This window comes from Vulpes vulpes, chromosome 9 (genome assembly GCF_048418805.1).
Source record: "Vulpes vulpes isolate BD-2025 chromosome 9, VulVul3, whole genome shotgun sequence".
NCBI lineage: Eukaryota > Metazoa > Chordata > Mammalia > Carnivora > Canidae > Vulpes > Vulpes vulpes.
This window is the reverse complement of record NC_132788.1, coordinates 248,494-265,907: the sequence shown is the minus strand read 5'-3', so window position 1 is coordinate 265,907 and position 17,414 is coordinate 248,494. Positions and strand designations below refer to the sequence as shown.

The following is a 17,414-nucleotide window of genomic DNA, read 5'->3' as shown; positions in this document are numbered from 1 at the left end:
CCGTGTTTGGGGGTGTCCTTGGGAAGAAACTGGCAGCCGGCCACTGGCCGCACAGCGTGTCCGACTCCACGTGAGCGCCTCGGGAGCTCTGACGTCCGACCCCTTCCCCAGGTGGATGGAGGTGATCGAGCGCGCCAGTAGCTCGCCTGCGCGGGCCGGGCCTTCCGAAGCAGCAGCATGAAGCCCGTCCTGCCCGAGGAGGACCCAGACGAGCAAGCAGAGCGGGGTCAGCACATCCCTGACTGCGTGTCCTAAGGGCCACGGAGGCACCGGCCAGGGGGTGTCCGAGCCACGCCCTCCCCTCTCCCGGGGTGGCGCCCGCAGAGGACAGGCGACAGGAGCCATGCGGGGCCGGCCGCACCCCACAGGCCTCTCAGTTCTGGCTCCCCAGGGTTTCCTAACAAACTGATGTAAATGGACACACACGCTGTTATTTGTTCCTGTTATTTGTTCGCCGCCATGCAGCCCGAGACTGGGCTCCTCCCCGCCCTCCTGCCCGCGGGCCACACGGTCGCCTCGGGCCACGACGAGGACTCAAGCCAGGAACTGGGCCCCACCTGCCGCCAGCATCGCTCCGATTCAGGTCTTTATTGAAGGTGGCAGGAGCCTCTCCATGTTCTATGAAAACTAACACCTCAACCTCAGAACGTCGGGGAAGCGAGAAGTCCGTTTTCTTTAAAAAAAAAAAAAAAAGTCCTGGCTGATCTGAGTACTTAGGAGGAGACACGGTACCTGATTGACACCACAAGGCAAACCTACGGCCAGCACGGCCGCCGCGGGCCTGGGGGGCAGACGGGCCCGACAGCCTCCGCTGCTCCGTCCGGCGGTGGCTCCCCTGACGCTGTGCTGCAGGAGGCGGGGGTAGCCGAGCGCAGGAGCGGGGGCTGGGGCCGAGGCAGCCGGGCCACGGAGCTCCACACCAGCCTCTCCTCCCCGCTCTCCTCAGGCAGCGGCGCGCCTCAGCGGGTTGACGTCAGGTGGTTTCTGTTGTGGGAAAACCTGCGGAGAGGACGGAAGCCTGGAGAGTTGGCCGGGCGGGAGGCAGCCGGCGTGGGGGTCCGGGCGCCACTCCCTGAGCCCGGCCTCTGGGGACAGACGCCCACGGCCGCCCCGGGGCCTCACCTCTGCACACGCTCCACCAGGTGCGCCATCAGCTTGTCCGAGATGCCGGGGCAGGACTCCTCCGCCAGGCTGAAGGCGTTCTCCAGCTCTTCCAGCGCCCCCACGCCCCCGCCGCTCTGCTTGTGCTTCTCCTTGAGCTGCAAAGACAGCACCCACCTCCCGTGAGCTCCGCCCACGGGCCCTCGCCTCCACGAGCATGTGCGGGAGCCCAGGCGCCAGGGGCCCTAACAGCCCTCCGGCCACAAAGCTAGGCTGGCCGAGTCCCACCTGCCCCCATGGCGGGGCGGCCTGTTAGTGGCAGGCCGGGCCACCCAGGCTTCCTCCCAACCGCGGGCCACAGAGGCCACGGCGGAGGTCCGCTGCTCAAGAAACCCTCCCAGAAGCCCTGAGGTCTCTGCACCCGGAGCCGGGTGGCCTCCCCACCACCCGGGCCGCGAGAAGCCCACGGAGGGTCCCTGCCCTCCAGCTGACCTGGCAGGTAGCAGTCAGGTCAAGCCTGTGTCACACCCCAGAAACAAAAGGGGAAAGAGCCTGTGCGTCTCCAGGAGGCCCCCCAGGACACCCCTCAGCAGCCTCAACTGCAGGCCCAGCCCACAGAGACCACAGCAGGTGCACCCAACAAGCAGGATGAAGCCATGCCCCCCCCCACCTGTCCCAGAGCATCCTGGGGTGGGCACCTGCCCCAGGCCATTGAAGCACACAGCTGAGCCCCCTGACAGTCCAGCTGGTCACCTGCTCCCCTCCGACCTCCTCCCTCGCCCCACAGTCCCCCGGAGGTGGGAGCTCCCCTGCCTAAACCCAGATTCCCCCCTACATCGTATTCCTGGGGCGTCAGCAAGCACCCATCAGCAGGGGGCACGTAGGAGCCTCCCCGCCCTGGGCCTGGTACCCAACTCCAAGAACTCAACCTCCCAGACTCCCTAAACAGGACCATCCCGTGTGTCTGCAATTCAAAATAAAAGGTCACAAAACACAGTTTTTGTTCAGTCATCCTGAGACCCCCACCGGTCCCCAGGAGGCTGAGCACTCGGGGTGGGCACAGCCCCTTCTGCTCCCTTGCTCAGAAGGCCTGGCCCCCAGATCCCAGCCTGACCACCGTGGGCCCCGAGGGGTGCTGGCCAGTGCACGTCACCGTGACCCTTGAGGGGACACCGAGGGGAGTGTCTGCAGAGAAGCACCACTGCCCTCTGCCCGGCGACCCCCACGCGGGCCCTCACCTCTCCGAAGACAGGCCGGACCAGCGTGGACAGGCACTGGGACCTCGGCTGCCTCTTGACAGGCTCCGCGGACTGTGAAGTCAAAGCCATGGCAGGGTGGGCAGGAGAGAGGGCAGAGCGCGCCCAGGCGGCAGGCGTACTCCCTCCCCACCTGTGCCCCCTGTGGAAGCACACACGCCAGGGTGCCTGCCACCCCCGAACGCAGCCCCCCCGCCCCCCGCGCCAGGTCAGACCTTCTGGGGGCCGTGCAGGGCCGTCCCCTTGTGCAGCTTGCTGTGGGGGCTTGGCCGGATGGTGGGGGGGAACGTCCAGATGGGACCTTGCTCCCCGTCCTCAGCGTCTGCATCGCTACGGTGGAAGGTGAAGGGCCGTGAGGGCCACGGGGCTGGGATCGGGGGAGCCCGAGGCCCGCACCCGCTCAGCCTGCGTCTCGGAGGCAACCTCACGGCCCTCGGCCAAGGAGGCCCGCCTGGCACCCACGGCACAGCGCCCACGGCACAACGCCCAGGGCCGCAGGGGCGTGCCCGCCATAGGGGCCCCTACATGTCAGAGTCCTCGGAGCTCGACTCCTCGCCGTGCCCCTCCGACTTCCAGCGCTTGTAGCGGTCGATGAGCTCGGTGAGGAAGGAGGTCTTCCTGGTGTAGCGTGTGATGAACTTGTGCTTCAGGAGCTCCTTGGCAGTGGGCCGCTGCCGGGGAAAGGATGCGGTCACCAGGCGCCAGGGACGGCCGCACCCGCTGCTCCCGGGGCCCTCCCCCCACGACCGTGCTCCACGTGCAGGCCCCACGCCGTGTTAGGCGGGGCTCGGGGAACCCCGTGGGGCTGTCCCCTGGAGCCCCGCCCAGAGCCGCCTCCCAGCCGGCCCGGGGAGCAGGGCTTACGAATCGGGGGTCTTTGTTGAGACAGGCCTCCACGAACTCCTTGAAGGGCTTGCTGTGGTGGCCCTCCAGGGTGGGCGGGCTGTTCTTGGGGATGAGGAACAGGACGCGCATGGGGTGCAGGTCCGAGTTCGGAGGCTCGCCCTTGGCCAGCTCGATGGCTGTGATCCCCAGCGACCAGATGTCGGCCTGGACAGAGAGCCACGTGGCACCGTTGCTACCCGGGGCTCCCCGAGCCGTGCCGCGGCCACCCTCCCACCCGCCACCGCACCCACCTTGAAGTCATAGGCCGACTGCTTGATGACCTCGGGTGCCATCCAGAAGGGTGTGCCCACGAACGTGTTCCTCTTGATCTGGGTGTCCGTGAGCTGTCCCGCCACCCCGAAGTCTGCAAGCTTCACGTCCCCCTGCTCCGAGAGCAGCACGTTGGCAGCTGCTCGACACAGGACAGCACGTGTCACCCTCAGGACCACAAAGGCCCCGGCCTGCACACGGCTGCCTGAGGAAGCGCGGCCGTCTCTTCCCGAGACCTTGGCTTTCCTCTCCAGCAGGCGGACCAGAGACCCGGGGCCACAGGCACTGCAGGTGGGCAGCTGCCAGTGCAAGGGGCCCGCATGGGCACCCCCGGCAGGGTTCCAGGGCCCTCCCGGCGTTTGCCTTCTATGACAAACCCAAGAGCAGAGCCGCAGCATGGCCAGCAGAGGGGACCGTGACCCCTGCCCTCACGCCCCCCACACCTCCCCAGGTCCACACTTCCGGTTTAAAGAGGTCCCCTCTCCCACAAGGTACAAGGCTAGTGTTTTCATTGCACGGGGACAGGAGGCCCCCAGCGCCCAGCACCCCCCCTCCCTGCCACCTCACGCCCTGGCACTCTAGGAGCAGGGTGGGGGTCACAGGGACCTTTGATGTCTCGGTGGATCTTGCGCTCCGAGTGCAAGTAGTCCAGACCCTTCAGGATCTCCCGCAGGATGGTGGCGATGTAGGTCTCCTCCAGGGGGCCAGGTTTAAGCTGCGGGCAGAGCGGGGGGGCAGGCTCAGCACCCCCACCGACACACCCCGGCCCTCCTCCTGCGCTGTTCCACGTCCCTCACCAGGGCCCTGACCTGACCCCGCTCTACCAGGGGCGGGGGCCCTGCTGCGTGCAGGAGCCTCCTGTTCCCTCAACTCCTGAAATAAATGGAGCTTTGCACGCTGAGCGGGGAGCGCGTACGCGGCTCGCTTCTTCATTGCAAAGCGGAGTCCCAGCCTCAGCGCCCGGCCTGTTTGCCTGGGGGCGCCAACCAGCCCGTGGGCCCAGGACCCACAAACACATCGTCTGGCTTAGATGGCTCCTAACTAATACATGATACGCCAAGACGGCAGAGGAGAGGCGCCCAGGGGTCCTCGGGTCCAGGGCTGCCGCGGCACAGCGCCCACAGCAACCTCCTTCGGTCCGCTCCTGCCCACGGCAAGCTGCCCCCTGCTGCGGCCTACACCTCACCAGGTCCAGCGCGGAGCCGCCGCCCAGGTATTCCATGATGATCCACAGCTTCGTGCTCTGGGACCAGAGAAACACCTATCAGCACGTGGCGGAGAGCAAAGGGGCCCGGCCGGGCCCCCAGGACACACCCTCCCCAGCAGGGCGGACTCGGGCCCCTGGCCCCTCAGGGACCCCCATGCAAGGGCCCAGCAGCCCCATCCAGCCCCCTCCCATCACACCCCCAGGCAGCCACTTTGCAGATGGTCCAGGGGCCGGGTCCACTGTGCCGAGACCCCATCAAAAACCAGACCGGGAAGATGGGAGGCCCAGGCGGCCCTCGGCCTCTGCAGACCTGCACCCCAGGCAGCCCCCTTCCCCTGGGCAGCCCCCCAGGAGCTGGCCTCGGGCTCCGGCTGCAGGGGTCCCAGAGTGGCCCTGGCACGGCTCCCCACCACCTGCCCCACGGGGGCTGCCCCAGCCCTGGGAGAGATGCCGCCAGCCAGCGATGGGTCACTGGCCACTTCAGAGCAACTAGACCCCACTCCCGACCCACACACCCACCTGGCCCTCAGGGCTGTTTTCTGGGGGACGGCTGTGAAGCTGGGTCTGCGCTCAACTGCCCAGGCCTCCTGCCCCTCAGACCAGACCTCTGCTCCCCACTGGCCCCCGGGGGGCCGCCAGCCCAGGCTCTGAGCAGGACTTTCTGACCCCACGGAACACTGGGTGTCATCACTGTCCTCTCGGGGGGCGGGAGGGGGCCAGGCGCGGCGGGGCGCGGCACGTATCCAAGAGCAGCCCAGCACAGAGCAAGCCCCCTCCCTGCGGGCACCTTCAGGTAGGAGCCGAAGTAGCGGGTGATGTAGGGGCTGTCGCACTGGCTCAGCACGGTGATTTCCTGCTGAATGTCCTCGATCTCGTCCTCGGCCTCCTCCAGGTCGATGATCTTGATGGCCACCACCTCCTTGGTGCGGTTGTCGATGCCCTTGTAAACCTCCCCAAAGGAGCCCTTGCCGATGCGGTCCAGCTTGGTGAAGAGCTCCTCAGGATCCACGCGTGGGTGCTGCGGGGACACGGCGGGCCGTCAGCAGAGCAGCAGCACAGGCTGCGGGGACCCTGCCGCTGGGAGGTGGCGATCCCCAAACGAGGAGCCGGGGAGCTCACCGTGTTCTCTTCCCCTTTCTTCTTTTTTCACCTTTTGTTCAGAAAAACTAAACGTACCCTCTGCCCCGAGGAAAGAGCCTCCGAGACACGCAGGCCCAGGCAGACAGGACGGCTCCCCCGCCCACAGCCCACCGTGGGGAGGACCAGGTGCCGCACACTGACCACGTGACGGGGGAGCGGGCAAGGAGTGGGGACTTGGAGCCACGAGGCCACCCCGTGACAGTGGGACGGCACCCAGAGCCCCTCGTGGACCACGGGTCCGGCGGCTGAGAACACCCCACGCTGCCACCCGCCTGGAACCCACACGCGGCACGAAGCAGGACTCAGGGTGTTAGCGGCAGGGGGAGCCCGGGGCCGAGGGGCGGACCGGCGCCCGCCTTCCCGAACCCCGGGAGAACCCTTAAACAGCAAAGTATCAATCAGAATACGAAGCCGGCCCGCGTGGTGGTGCCCGGAGGCCACGGCGCGGGAGGGGCTTCCCTTTGCGGCCCTCAGACCCCCGAGCTACGAGCTGCAAACCGAGGCTTTCCGGGTGCTTGAACCTGGATCTCGGGAGACTGTCGCACGCGGGCCTCAGATGGAAACTGAGGCCCAGCAAGCACCCCGCAGCCTGGGCACCGGGACACGGGGGACAGGGCTCCACGGGGTCTCCGAGAGGGGCGCTGACGCCCCGGGCTCCAGGGCGCAGGCCACTAGCTGGCCCTGAGGCAGCCCGCGGGGTCCCCGGGAGCCCCCCGCCCCGCAGGGCCGAGGCCCGGGGCCGAGCGCGGGAGCCGAGGCTGGGACCTGGCGTCCTGCCCAGACGGGGGCAGAAAGGCCTTCCTGAGGCTCCACGACTCCTGTCCCGCAGGAGGCGCCTCCGCCAGAGGCCCTGCTCCCACAGCCCACGCGCCTGTCACAGGAGGGCGTCTAAAGCAGCCACGCGTGAAAAGGAATCAAATCCAGCTCCCCGAGCCCCGTCGGCCCCGACTGCCGTGGGCCCTGTGCGAGGAAGGCCTGTCCTGGGGTCGCTGGGCGCCCACAGTGCCGAGGAGGGTCCTCCACGCACACGAGCCCCCTCGCGCTCCCCGCCAGCCAGAGCTTGGGGACTCCAGCGGCCTCGCCCACAGTGCGCAGGCCCACGTGGCACGCACGGCCCCTTCCCCGCTGCGGCTGAGCTCCAGGCAGAGGACGGAGGGCCGCCCACGCTGGGCACCTGCGGGAGCCGGGGGTGGGGAGTCCCGGCTGGGACCCCGGGTCACGGGCCGAGGGCTGTGCTGCAGCACAGCCTTCGGGGCAGGGCCGAGGGACGTGCGGGCCTCCCGCCGGGCCGGTGAGGTGCTGTCTTCCGTCCTCAGCAGAGCCGAGGCCGGCCCGGAGCGGGCGTGGGAACCACCCACCATGCACCTGTTCCTGCTGCACACGCTCTGGAGAAACCCAGGACCACTTAGGAACGTGGCCGTGAGTCACAGCTGCTTGGCTGTCTGCAGCGTGTGGACGGGGACGTGGATCCCACGATTAGCACCCACCCCGACCTCAGAGGCCTGCCTGGGGTCTGCCAGCAACTCCCGGCCCGCGTGGGTGGCCAGCCGTCAGCAGGAAAAGGCCGTCCGCCGGGAGAGCGCCCTCCGCCTCTAGGGGGAAGCTCGCGATCCCCTGCTCAGTCCTGGATGTCAGAGAGGACCTGGCCCCTGGGCCCATGTGTTCAGTGCCCCAGGCATGGGCGTGGGGGCTGCCCAGGGGTTGTGGTCCAGCTGGTGCTGTGGCGCTGTGTCCTCTGTCCTATGAAAACCTGGCAGCACCAGTCAGCACCTCTGTGCCTCGGGGTCCCCTCTACACCCTCAGGCCTCTGTGGGTGACGAGTCCTGTGCCTCGGCTCCCGTCAGCCCTGCTGAGGACACTACGTCACTGTCCACGAGGGCCCAGAGCTGGGTCAGTTCACCACGGCAGCCCAACCAGGGAGACCCCACACAGGGCGCTTGGACCCCCGTGGCCTGGGGGAGCACGCGCGGAGCCCTGAGCCACAGCTCCGGGCCTCGACCCCAACCCTCGCCCCGAGGCCAGACAGCTCGAGCACATCACAGGGACCACCGGCTCCAGCCCCCTGGCTGAAGGTGTGTAGCTCCTGCGTCTCGGCTGCTTTTCTAGGCCACGCACAGCACACGGTCTGGAGCATCCCTCAAAGCTTGAGTGGCTCTGGGACTTGAGACCCTCCTTCCCCAGCCCTGCAGCGGCCAGGTCTGTGGCCCCACAAGATGAAGGGAGCGAGGCCACTCCCACCACCACGCGGCAGGCAGGGCGGGAACCAGCCGGCGGGGACCCTCGGGCTAGGCAGGGTCGCCCCACGGGGTCACAGCACAAGTGTCTGGAGAAAATCAGGCTTCCCGCCCGGACAAAGGCCACGTGTGCAGGCCTCTAAAGGACGACGACCTCCCCCTTGGGGCCCTGCCCAGCGCCCCCAGCCCTGCACCCCGCAGCAGGGGTGCCCCGCCCCGCCGACGGTCAGCCCCGGGCACAGAGACCCCTCGCCCGACGGCTGCCTCTGGGGCCCGGGAGCGACTCCGCCAGCGCCCTCTTTCCTCCGGAGTCGCGAGCAGAACGGTCAGGAGAGCTTGTCCGCTTCGGGCAGACGCGGGGCTTGGTTCCGGGCGCCCCGGCGGCGGGCAGGGCCGGCCACGCTTCTGGTCACCGGGCGGGGCAGCGGGTCGCCGCGGGCCCAGGCGGGGAGCGGCCGCCTCGGAAGCGCGCTCGTCTCCTTCAACCCGAGTCTTTTCCAAACGGGCGCGTCTGCTCGGGGCCGGGCCGCGGGGCGGGAGCGGGGTCCGGGGCGTCGCAGCTCGCGGCCCCGGCACCGGGAGAGGCTCGGACACAGGCAGGACCCGCCCGCCCGCCCGCCCGCCCGGCCCGGCCCTCCTACCTGGTTGGCGAATCCCCGCAGGTGAGCCATGTCCGCGACGCCCTCCGACGGTCCGCGGCCTCCGGCGGCCCGAGACCCCGCCCGCCGCTCCGGAGCCAGCCCGGCCGCCCGCCTAGGCCGCTGCAAGGACCGCGGCGCGCTCACGCCCACGCCCACGCCCCGCCCGCCCCGCCCCGACCCCGGCCCCGACCCCGGCCCCGGCCCCGGCCCCCGCCCCGACCCCGCCGCCCCCCGCGAGCCCCCGGCAAGCCCCGCCCCCCGCGCCGACCCCGCCCCGCCCCCGCGAGCCCCGCCCCGGCCCCCCGCGCCCCCCACTCGCCCCCCGGCCCCTGCCGCCCGCCCCGCCGCCGACCACCGCCCGGCCCCCGCCCCAACCGCCCCAGGCGCGGGCCCCCCCGGCAGCGCGCCCACCTCCGGGGGGCTCCATCCCGGCCTCCCCCGGCCCGCTCCTCAGCGCCCGCGAAGGCTCCCACCCGCAGCCTCCTCGCGCCCGGGGACGCCCGGGCCCTCCAGCCCCGGAGCAGCGGCAGTGACGGCGGCGGCGGCCGGAGAAAGCCCAGCGGCGGCGACGGCGAGAGGGCGCGCGACGTCGTGGCCCGGCGCGGGGGTCTCTGGGACACCGAGTTCCGCCGCTCGCCGCGCGTCCCGGTGCCCGTGGGCGCTGGACTACAAGTCCCGAAAGCCTCGCGGCGGGGCGGTGTCGCGGGGCTCGCCGGGACTCGGAGTCGGGCTTCCTGAGCGGCTGCGGACCACGTCTCCCAGCAGGCCGCGGGCCGGGGCGGGGCCGGGGCGGGGCCGGGGCGGGCGGGGCGGGGCGTGCAGCCCGGGTTTGGGGCGGCCCCCGGCCGAGCGTCCTCCTCCCGCTGCCCCCTGCCCCCGCCCCGCGACCCCCGCCCCGCGGCCCCCGCGCGTCCCCCTCCTGGCCCCTCCGTCCCCCTCCGCCCACCTTGGCGCATCCTGCTGCCGCCTGTTCCTAGGCCCTGCCCGGCCGCGCGGCCCGAGCATCTCCGCGGCGGCTGATGGAGAAACGAGCGGCGCTGCACGAGCCGGGGCGCTCCCGCCTGGGCAGAGGGACGCGGAGGCCCCGGAGCCGCGGGCCGGCCCTGGGGACGGGCTGGGGGGCACCCGCCGGACAGGGGAGGGCGGAAACCGCGGGCGCAAGCGGGGAAGCCCCGCGGAGTCGGCTTTCCGGGAGCGGGGCCCAGGGGCCCGGAGGGGACGGGGGGCAGCGGCCGGTGCAGCAGCGTCCCCGCGGGATGAGGGTTCGGGAGCGGCGGCCCAGCCCCCGGGACCGCGGACGCGGTGAATGTTATGCCTGTTATGATTCAAGCAAAGTGCAACGAAATAGAAAAGGGGCCGAGTTCTGACACGTTACGACATGAGCCTCGGAAGCTCTGCAGCCCGGGGGGGGGGGGGGGGGGGGGGCGGTGTGACCCCGGAGACCCGGGATCGGGCCCCTCGTCGGGCTCCCCGCTCGGAGCCTGCCTCTCTCCCTCTCCCTCTCCCTCCCTCTCTCATGAATAAATAAAATCTTTAAAAAAATAAAGACTCTCTGCTGGGGCACCTGGGGCCTCCGTGGGTTGAGCGACCGACTGTTGGCCCCAGCCCAGGCCGTGGTGTCAGCTTGGGTGGGGGTCTCTGACCTGGGTCGGGAGATGGAGCCCGCCGGAGACTGCGCCCCTCCCCCAACTCCTGTGCCGAGCTCACGCTCTCCCTCCCTCCCTCTCTCTCAAATAAATGAATCTTTTTTTTCCCTTAAGTTTTAAATGAATATTTTTTTTTTAAATCCCACTATGCCTGGGGCACCTGGGTGGCTCCACCCATTAAGCATCTGACTCTTGGTTTCAGCTCCAGTAATGATCTCATGGGTCGGGGATTCTCTCCCTCCTCTCCTCCCCCCATTCACTCTCTCTCTCTCTCTCTCTCTCTCATAAATAAATAAATCTTTAAAAAAAAATCATGCCAGGGGACATACGCCCTTCACAAAGAGGCAAATGCTATGTGGTTGCACATGTATAAGGCATCCAAAACAGGCCAATTCAAAACACAGAAAGAATAGAGGTTTCCACGGGTTGGGGAAGGGAATGGGGAATTACTAGTTATTGAGACAGAGTTTCTGTTTGGGGTGATAAAAGAAAAGTAGTGATGATCATAAAACATCATATATTTACTTAATGTCACTGAACTCTACACTCCATATTTTATGTTATGTGTATTTTTTAAATATTTTATTTATTAAAAATAAAAGAGGGATCCCTGGGTGGCACAGCGGTTTGGCACCTGCCTTTGGCCCACGCGATCCTGGAGACCTGGGATGGAATCCCACATCGGGCTCCTGGTGCATGGAGCCTGCTTCTCCCTCTGCCTGTGTCTCTGCCTCTCTCTCTCTCTCTCTCTCTCTCTCTCACTGTGTGCCTATCATAAGTAAACAAATAAATAAATAAAAATAAAAGATTTGGTTTATTTGTGGGACATCTGGGTGGCTCAGCAGTTGAGCATCTGCCTTTGACTCAGGGCCTGATCCCAGAGTCTGGGATCAAGTCCCCCGTCGGGCTCCCTGCATGGAGCCGGCTTCTCCCTCTGCCTGTGTCTCTGCCTCTCTCTCTGTCTCATGAATAAATAAAATATTTTTTTAAAAAATATTTTTTTGGGGAGAGAGAAGCAGGGGGAGCGGCAGAGGGAGAGGGACAAGCAGGCTCCACGCAGAGCAGGGAGCCCTACAGGGCTCGATCCCAGGGCCCAGGGATCACATTCTGAACCAAAGGCAGACGCTTGACTGACTGAGCCAGCCAGGCGACCCTGTTACGTGTATTTTACCACAAATCCAAAAAAGCAATGATAAAGTGGACTTCAACAAATTTTTAAATTTTGCTTTCAAAAGACATTGCTAAGAAAATGAAAAGACATGCTACCAGCCTGGGAGAAAAAAATACCGCGGATCACACATCCAACTATATATACGTGTGTGTGTGTGTCTAGAGCTCGCCAAACTTAACAGAAAACAACCCAATTAAAGAAACAAAATGAGACCAGACTTGACGCTTCGCTGAGGAGGATAAATGAATGCCAGACAGCCCATGAACAGGTGCTGGCCGTCAGGGAACTCTCCGGGAAATGCAAATTAAAACCACAGCGAGTGGGCAGCCCGGGTTGCCCAGCGGTTTAGCACCTGCCTTGAGCTCAGGGCATGATCCAGGGGTCCCGGGATCGAGTCCTGCATCCGGCTCCCTGCACGGAGCCTGCTTCTCCCTCTGCCTGTCTCTGCCCCTCTCTCTCTGTGTCTCTATGAATGAATAAATAAAATCTTTAAATAAATAAATAAATAAATAAATAAATAAATAAATAAATAAAACCACAGCGAGGTACTACCTACCTGCATGTGACAATGGCTGAAATAAAGAGTCGTGACGGTGGCGAGTGCCCCAGCTCTCCCGGGAGCCGCAGTTCTAGCACCGAGTCCTGCGTCCCCGACACCCCGTGGCCCTGGGCGGCAGAGAAAGGCTGTTCCCTCCGGGCAAGGGTGCAGAACCTGGAAGCCTCACAGGTCGCCACGGTCTGAATGCAAAATGCTGCAGCCGCGCCGGACACCGCGCCGGACACCTGGCTGCTTCCGTGGCCCGTGCGCCCAGCCTATGGCCCGGCCCCCCAATCCCGGGTGTTCATCCCGGAGAACTGGAGAGTCAGCCTCACAGAAAGAGGGGGACGTGAGCGCCTTGGGCACACGCTCTCGGGCGCTTCCAGGCCCCAACGTGCCCTCCGGGGCCTCGGCCCACCCCACTGGCCCAGGGATGCAGGTGCGGGGCCAGAATTTGGGGGCCCCCTCCGCCGGGCCCCGGGACTGGGGGAAGTGAGCCGGAAGCCTCTGCCCTGAGCCGCGGGCTCCGCAGGCCGACTCGTCTCAGGGGGCCATGGGAGCTCGGGGGCCTGCGGGGCCGGGGCGGGGAGGGGGGCCGGAACCACCTCCCTGGGGGGTGAGCAGTGTTTGGATCCACCTTGCCCCCGGGAGCAGGTCCCAGGGGGTGTCCCCAGGCCTGTCAGACCTTAAACCAGGCAGGGATATGAGCATGCGGCGGCCACTGCGGGCGGGCAGCAGGGGACAGCGCTGCTCCCCCTCCCTGGGACACAGGCTGCACCGGAGCGGGGTACAGGTGGCCCAACCTGCCCCTAGGAGCCCCCTGGTCACACGGTAGGCGCCCATCAGCCTGGACCCTGAAACCCAGCATTGAAGAGAATGGAGGAGGGGAGGGTGCTGGCAGCTCAGGACGATGCTGACCACCGGTGACCGTGGGTGGAGGCAGCCCTCAGACAGCAGGTGTCACAGGGCCTCAAGGGGCATCCCCGGACTCCCTTGCAACTGAGAGACTGCAGGGAGGGAATCCCGTGCGAGGAGGTCTCGAGGCCGCTGGGCTCAGGTGCGGGACGGACCTGGGAGGTGAGCACCCCGCCAGGCCCCTGGGCTCCCCGGGGTCTCTGCCAAAGGTCCCTGACCTTCGATCCCGCTCTCCACTCAGTAGCTTTGTGCAGGACAGGTGCGGCCCTCCTGGGCCTCAGCGTCTCCTCCGTCCTGGGGAGACCGGGGCCCTCTGCGGGTTGTGACTAAAACCCCAGCTGCGCTCTAATTGTCCCCGGGGGTCCCCAGGACTGGGAGGCTCAGTGGGGCACCAGGCCTGTCTCCTGAGCAGAGGGAGCCTGTGTGCAACCCCAGGGAGGCCTCAGGGTCCAGCCCGAGCTGAGGCAGCCCGCTCCCAAAGCCAGGCCAGCAACTGAGGAGGCAGGACTTCCCCAGGCAGCTGTCTGTGGGAGCCGGGGGGCAGGCGGGGACCGGCACAGGCCTCCCCCGAAGGGAGGGAGGCTTGCCAGTGAGTGAAAGACCAGGTTGTAGAACCACATCCCAATTTTGTACACGTGTGCAGAGTATTTTGACCTGAGAGGACTTTGGGGACCATACACGGCAACGTGGATCTTCAATTTTATTTTTATTTGCTTTTCTGGTCTTCCAAGTGTACTTCAGTGACCAGGTCTCACTCCTGTACTCAGAAAAACAGCTGGCCTGTGTGTGGCTGCTGCCATGACTTTGAAACCTCAGAACAACGAGGGTTGCTTCAAAACAACATAGGCAGGAGGAAGGTGGGCCTCGGGCCTCAGGAGGCGCTGAGAAGGTAGGAGAAAGAAACACCTGCGCGGCAGGAGGAGGACCCCGGAGCCCAGGTCCCTGTCCCGCCCGGACGCGGCTGGGGCAGCTGGCGCCCGCTCCCCGTCCCACCTGGGCTGCGGGGGCCCCAGCCACCCCCCACCCCTGCAGCCTCGGGGGGATCTCGTGGCGGTGCCCGTGAGGCCAGGCCTGGGTCAGGTCCTCTGTGGTCCCAGAGACGCTACGTCTCCACCTTCTAAGACTGAATGTAAGTTGGGGAAACACTCAAACCCAGTTTGGTGAGGCCTGGCGCCTTCAGGAGCTTCCCAAGGGGCCCCGGCCTCCGCCCCCCAAGTGGCTTCCCGGCCGCCCCCGGACAGAGACCAGGCAGCATCGGGCTCCAGACCAAACGCCTGCTCTGCCCGGTGCGCACTGACGAGCTCAGAGCCCTGGCCCTGTTTTGTGTCCGGGCCTCCGGGCCCTGGTAGTGGGGTTCCGTGGGGACAATGGTGTCCCCCATGCCCCCCCACCCCCGCTGCTGACCCAGCAACCGCTTCCAGGCGTGAGCGCTAAGGACAGTGGGCACGATTTTGCTCACTACAGGTACAAGCGCAAGCACCGCACACCCCCAGCGGTAGTAGCAGTTCGTAGCCCGGAAGCCCGGGAACCTGGGCAGAGTCATCCAGCTGCGGCCGGTGACACGCGCCCCGACTCAGGGACAAGGGAGCGCAGGAGAATGTCTACACTCTGCTCTGGTGACCGCCCCCCCTCCACCCTCTGCGCCCCTCTCCTTCCCTGTCCTCCCCTGTGGTCGGAGAGAAATGTACGGAACGTTCTGCAGCATGGCCTGGGAGCCAGATTATGAATCTCTCGTGCAAGTCCTTGTAGTTGTTTTCAAAACTTCGGGACTCTGACGACGCCGAGCTGTTACTCTTCGACTATGATCCCCTGGGGTGGGGGGAGGTCAGCTCCCCAACTGCCCCCGCACTACCCTCGCACCCAGGCGTGCCGAGCTCACGCCTTTCCCGTGGCTGCCCAGACAAGGTGCCGCACACTGAGTGGCTTAAAACAACACGTATTTGGGGCGCCCGGGGCTCGGTGGTGGAGCGCCTGCCGTCGGCCCAGGGCATGATCCCTGAGTCCCGGGATCGAGTCCCGCGTCGGGCTCCCGGCATGGAGCCTGCTTCTCCCTCTGCTTGGGTCGCTGCCTCTCTCTCTCTCTATGTCTGTCGTGAATAAATAAATAAATCTTTAAAAAAAAATCTTAAAAAAAAAGGCCCGACAAAGGGGCCTTCCCCGCGAAGCCCCGGGAGCCGCGTCTCCTCTCGTAGCTCAGGGCGGCCTAGCTGGCGTCCCCCCCCTCCGGCAGCGGGCAGTTGCCCCCACGCGCCCCGCGGAAGGACGAGCACGCGCCCACCCCGACAGGCAGCCCAGAGCCTGGGCCCATGTGCCCTTGTCGCTCATCCACCTGAGGGCGGCGGTAGGACTGGGAACCGCGAGCCTGGTCACCGGGCCGGGCCACAGGCTTCTAGAACAACGGGAAGGGACTGAACCTCGGGTATACCCTCAAGCTCAGAGGCAACTGCAAAGAAGGCAGCAGGCACCGAGCGACTGGAATGTTTCACCGGACTTCGATGGACAGACAGCTGGAGGTGACACGGGGCGCGGATGCAACTGTTGGCTGCAGGCGGTGACGCCCCGTAACAAGCAGCCCTGGAACAGCCGCAGTGGGCGGCACCCAGGTGTCTCCCTCGGGCGGGTGCCGGAAACACGCTCCGGCCCTCATCCCCCTGCTCTCGTGTCATAGGCCGAGGCGAGGTCATGGCCTGGCTGGATGTCTGGGGTCAGGGGCGTGCACCCCTGGGTCCCGCGGGCAGGGACGGTGACGGAACTCCCCACCAGCTCCAGGGCCCGACCCCCGTGCCCCTTCCCTACCGTCCATGACCAGGTCCCGGGAAGTCGGGGATGGTGAGGCCCAGGGGAGGGGAGGCAAGGAGAGGACGCCTCCTGACGTGCAGACACTGGGCCCCCTTCCCGCTCCCTCCACTCCAGGACACTGCCAGACGGGCAGGGACCCCCACCCTCACCCCACGCAAAGGGCCTGAGGAGCCTTCGCCGGAGGAGTCGGCCGGCCCAGGGACAGCGCCGCCTCGGGCTCCCTGCATGGAGCCTGCTTCTCCCTCTGCCTGTGTCTCTTCCACACTCTCTGTCTCTCTGTGTCTCTCATGAATAAATAAATAAAAATCTTAAAAAAAAATACTCTTGATCTGAGAGAACTCAGAGCACACGCAGGGAGAGGGGCAGACGGAGCAGCGGACCCCTTGCTGAGCAGGGCACTGCACGTGGGGCTCGACCCCAGGACCCTGAGATCATGACCTGAGCCAGAGGCAGGCGCTTCCCCGACTGAGCCTCCAGGTGCACCAAGAGAAAACTTTGTTAAAGCAACAAAGAATGAGAAGGAAGCATCTGACTAGAAAAGTAGGAGGATAAAATCAAGGAACTCGGGCAGCCCTGGTGGCTCAGGGGTTTAGCGCCACCTGCAGCCCAGGGCGTGACCCCGGGGTCTCGGGATCGAGTCCCACGTCGGGCTCCCCGCAGGGAGCCTGCTTCTTGCTCTGCCTGTGTCTCTGCCTCTCTCTGTGTCTCTCATGAATAAATAAATAAAATCTTTAAAAAACAATTTAAATTTTATTTTATTTATTTTTAAAAAAAATTTTTTTTTTAATTTATTTATGATAGTCACAGAGAGAGAGAGGCAGAGACACAGGCTGAGGGAGAAGCAGCCTCCATGCACCGGGAGCCTGATATGAGATTCGATCCCGGGTCTCCAGAATCGCGCCCTGGGCCAAAGGCAGGCGCCAAACCGCTGCGCCACCCAGGGATCCCAACAATTTAAATTTTAGTTAACACATGGTGTAATATTAGTTTTAGGCGTACGGTGTGGCAGATGCACCACTTCCATACGACACCGGCTCTCGGGGACAGGTGAGCCCCCGTGCCCATCCCGGCCGCCCCCTGAAGGAAGAGGACCCCAGGCAGGCCTGCGTGGAGTTTAAAAGTCCTGGAAAAGCACCAGACTGTGCTGGACAAACTGGCAACCCAGTTTTGAGAAGACAAAAGAAAATCACCGTCTTTCTTCCTAACATCCACAAAAATGGATCCTAAATGCCACAGCAGAAGGCGGAGCGGAGCCCCCGCGTGTTTAGGCTGCAGGCTGGGAAGGGCCCCCAGCGCCCCCAGACCTCAGCCCCAGGCTTCGGGCTGCCCCTGTGAGCCGAGCCCCAGGTGCCAACCCGAGCGCTGCAGGACCGGCCAGCTGCAGTGGCGCCTCGGCCGCCAGTGAGGGTCGCCCAGCCCCGCATGGTCGTGCACCCACCTGCCCGCCGTGCTCCCGGGGCGCTGGAGGTGCCCACAGCCGACCGCGCACCTGCCTCCCAGGGCCCTCGTGGGGACAGTGCTTGGGCCACGCCGAGGCCTCGCAGGGTGATGTCCACTGTCCACTTGACAGCTTCTGCTTCCAGATTCTTCACATGGCTCCAGGGTTCAAGG

General features: G+C 65.7%; 2 protein-coding genes across 8 annotated transcripts in view; one reads left to right on the top strand and one right to left on the bottom strand.

The window, feature by feature from the left end:
- FARP2 (FERM, ARH/RhoGEF and pleckstrin domain protein 2) overlaps window positions 1–2,097 on the top strand; it is a 96,373-nt gene extending 94,276 nt beyond the window's left edge. For all 4 annotated transcript variants that reach the window (XM_072718913.1, XM_072718912.1, XM_072718914.1 and 1 more), the window contains one exon: window positions 112–2,097. In XM_072718913.1, coding sequence (XP_072575014.1) covers window positions 112–181 — 70 coding nt within the window. In that variant the 3' untranslated portion in view covers window positions 182–2,097. The remainder of the gene's footprint in view (window positions 1–111) is intronic.
- Window positions 574–9,321, bottom strand: STK25 (serine/threonine kinase 25). 4 transcript variants are annotated; one of them, XM_072718922.1, is made up of 13 exons: window positions 9,208–9,321; window positions 8,735–8,854; window positions 7,366–7,401; window positions 5,507–5,737; window positions 4,699–4,755; window positions 4,119–4,227; window positions 3,494–3,651; window positions 3,222–3,407; window positions 2,883–3,028; window positions 2,573–2,687; window positions 2,340–2,411; window positions 1,123–1,259; window positions 574–999 (listed from the first exon to the last, which is right to left on the bottom strand). In XM_072718922.1, the coding sequence occupies exons 2-13, from the start codon at window positions 8,762–8,764 to the stop codon at window positions 960–962; spliced, it is 1,317 nt and encodes a 438-aa protein (XP_072575023.1). In that variant the 5' UTR covers window positions 8,765–8,854; window positions 9,208–9,321; the 3' UTR covers window positions 574–959. The 4 variants fall into 4 exon arrangements, with proteins under 4 accessions (XP_072575023.1, XP_072575022.1, XP_072575025.1 ...); XM_072718921.1 differs by having other exon boundaries at window positions 9,146–9,285; XM_072718924.1 differs by lacking the exon at window positions 7,366–7,401.
- Between the last annotated feature and the right edge of the window lie 8,093 nt (window positions 9,322–17,414).

What these genes read in the sequence shown, in the direction of transcription:
- STK25 (XM_072718922.1), bottom strand. Translation starts at nt 8,764, where the DNA reads ATGGCTCACCTGCGGGGATTCGCCAACCAG. An exon ending in GATCCACCGAGACATCAAAG is followed by an intron (nt 3,652 to 4,118) that starts GTCCCTGTGACC and finishes TGTGTCGAGCAG; the next exon opens with CTGCCAACGTGCTGCTCTCG. An exon ending in CCCTGCACGGCCCCCAGAAG is followed by an intron (nt 2,412 to 2,572) that starts GTCTGACCTGGC and finishes TTGACTTCACAG; the next exon opens with TCCGCGGAGCCTGTCAAGAG.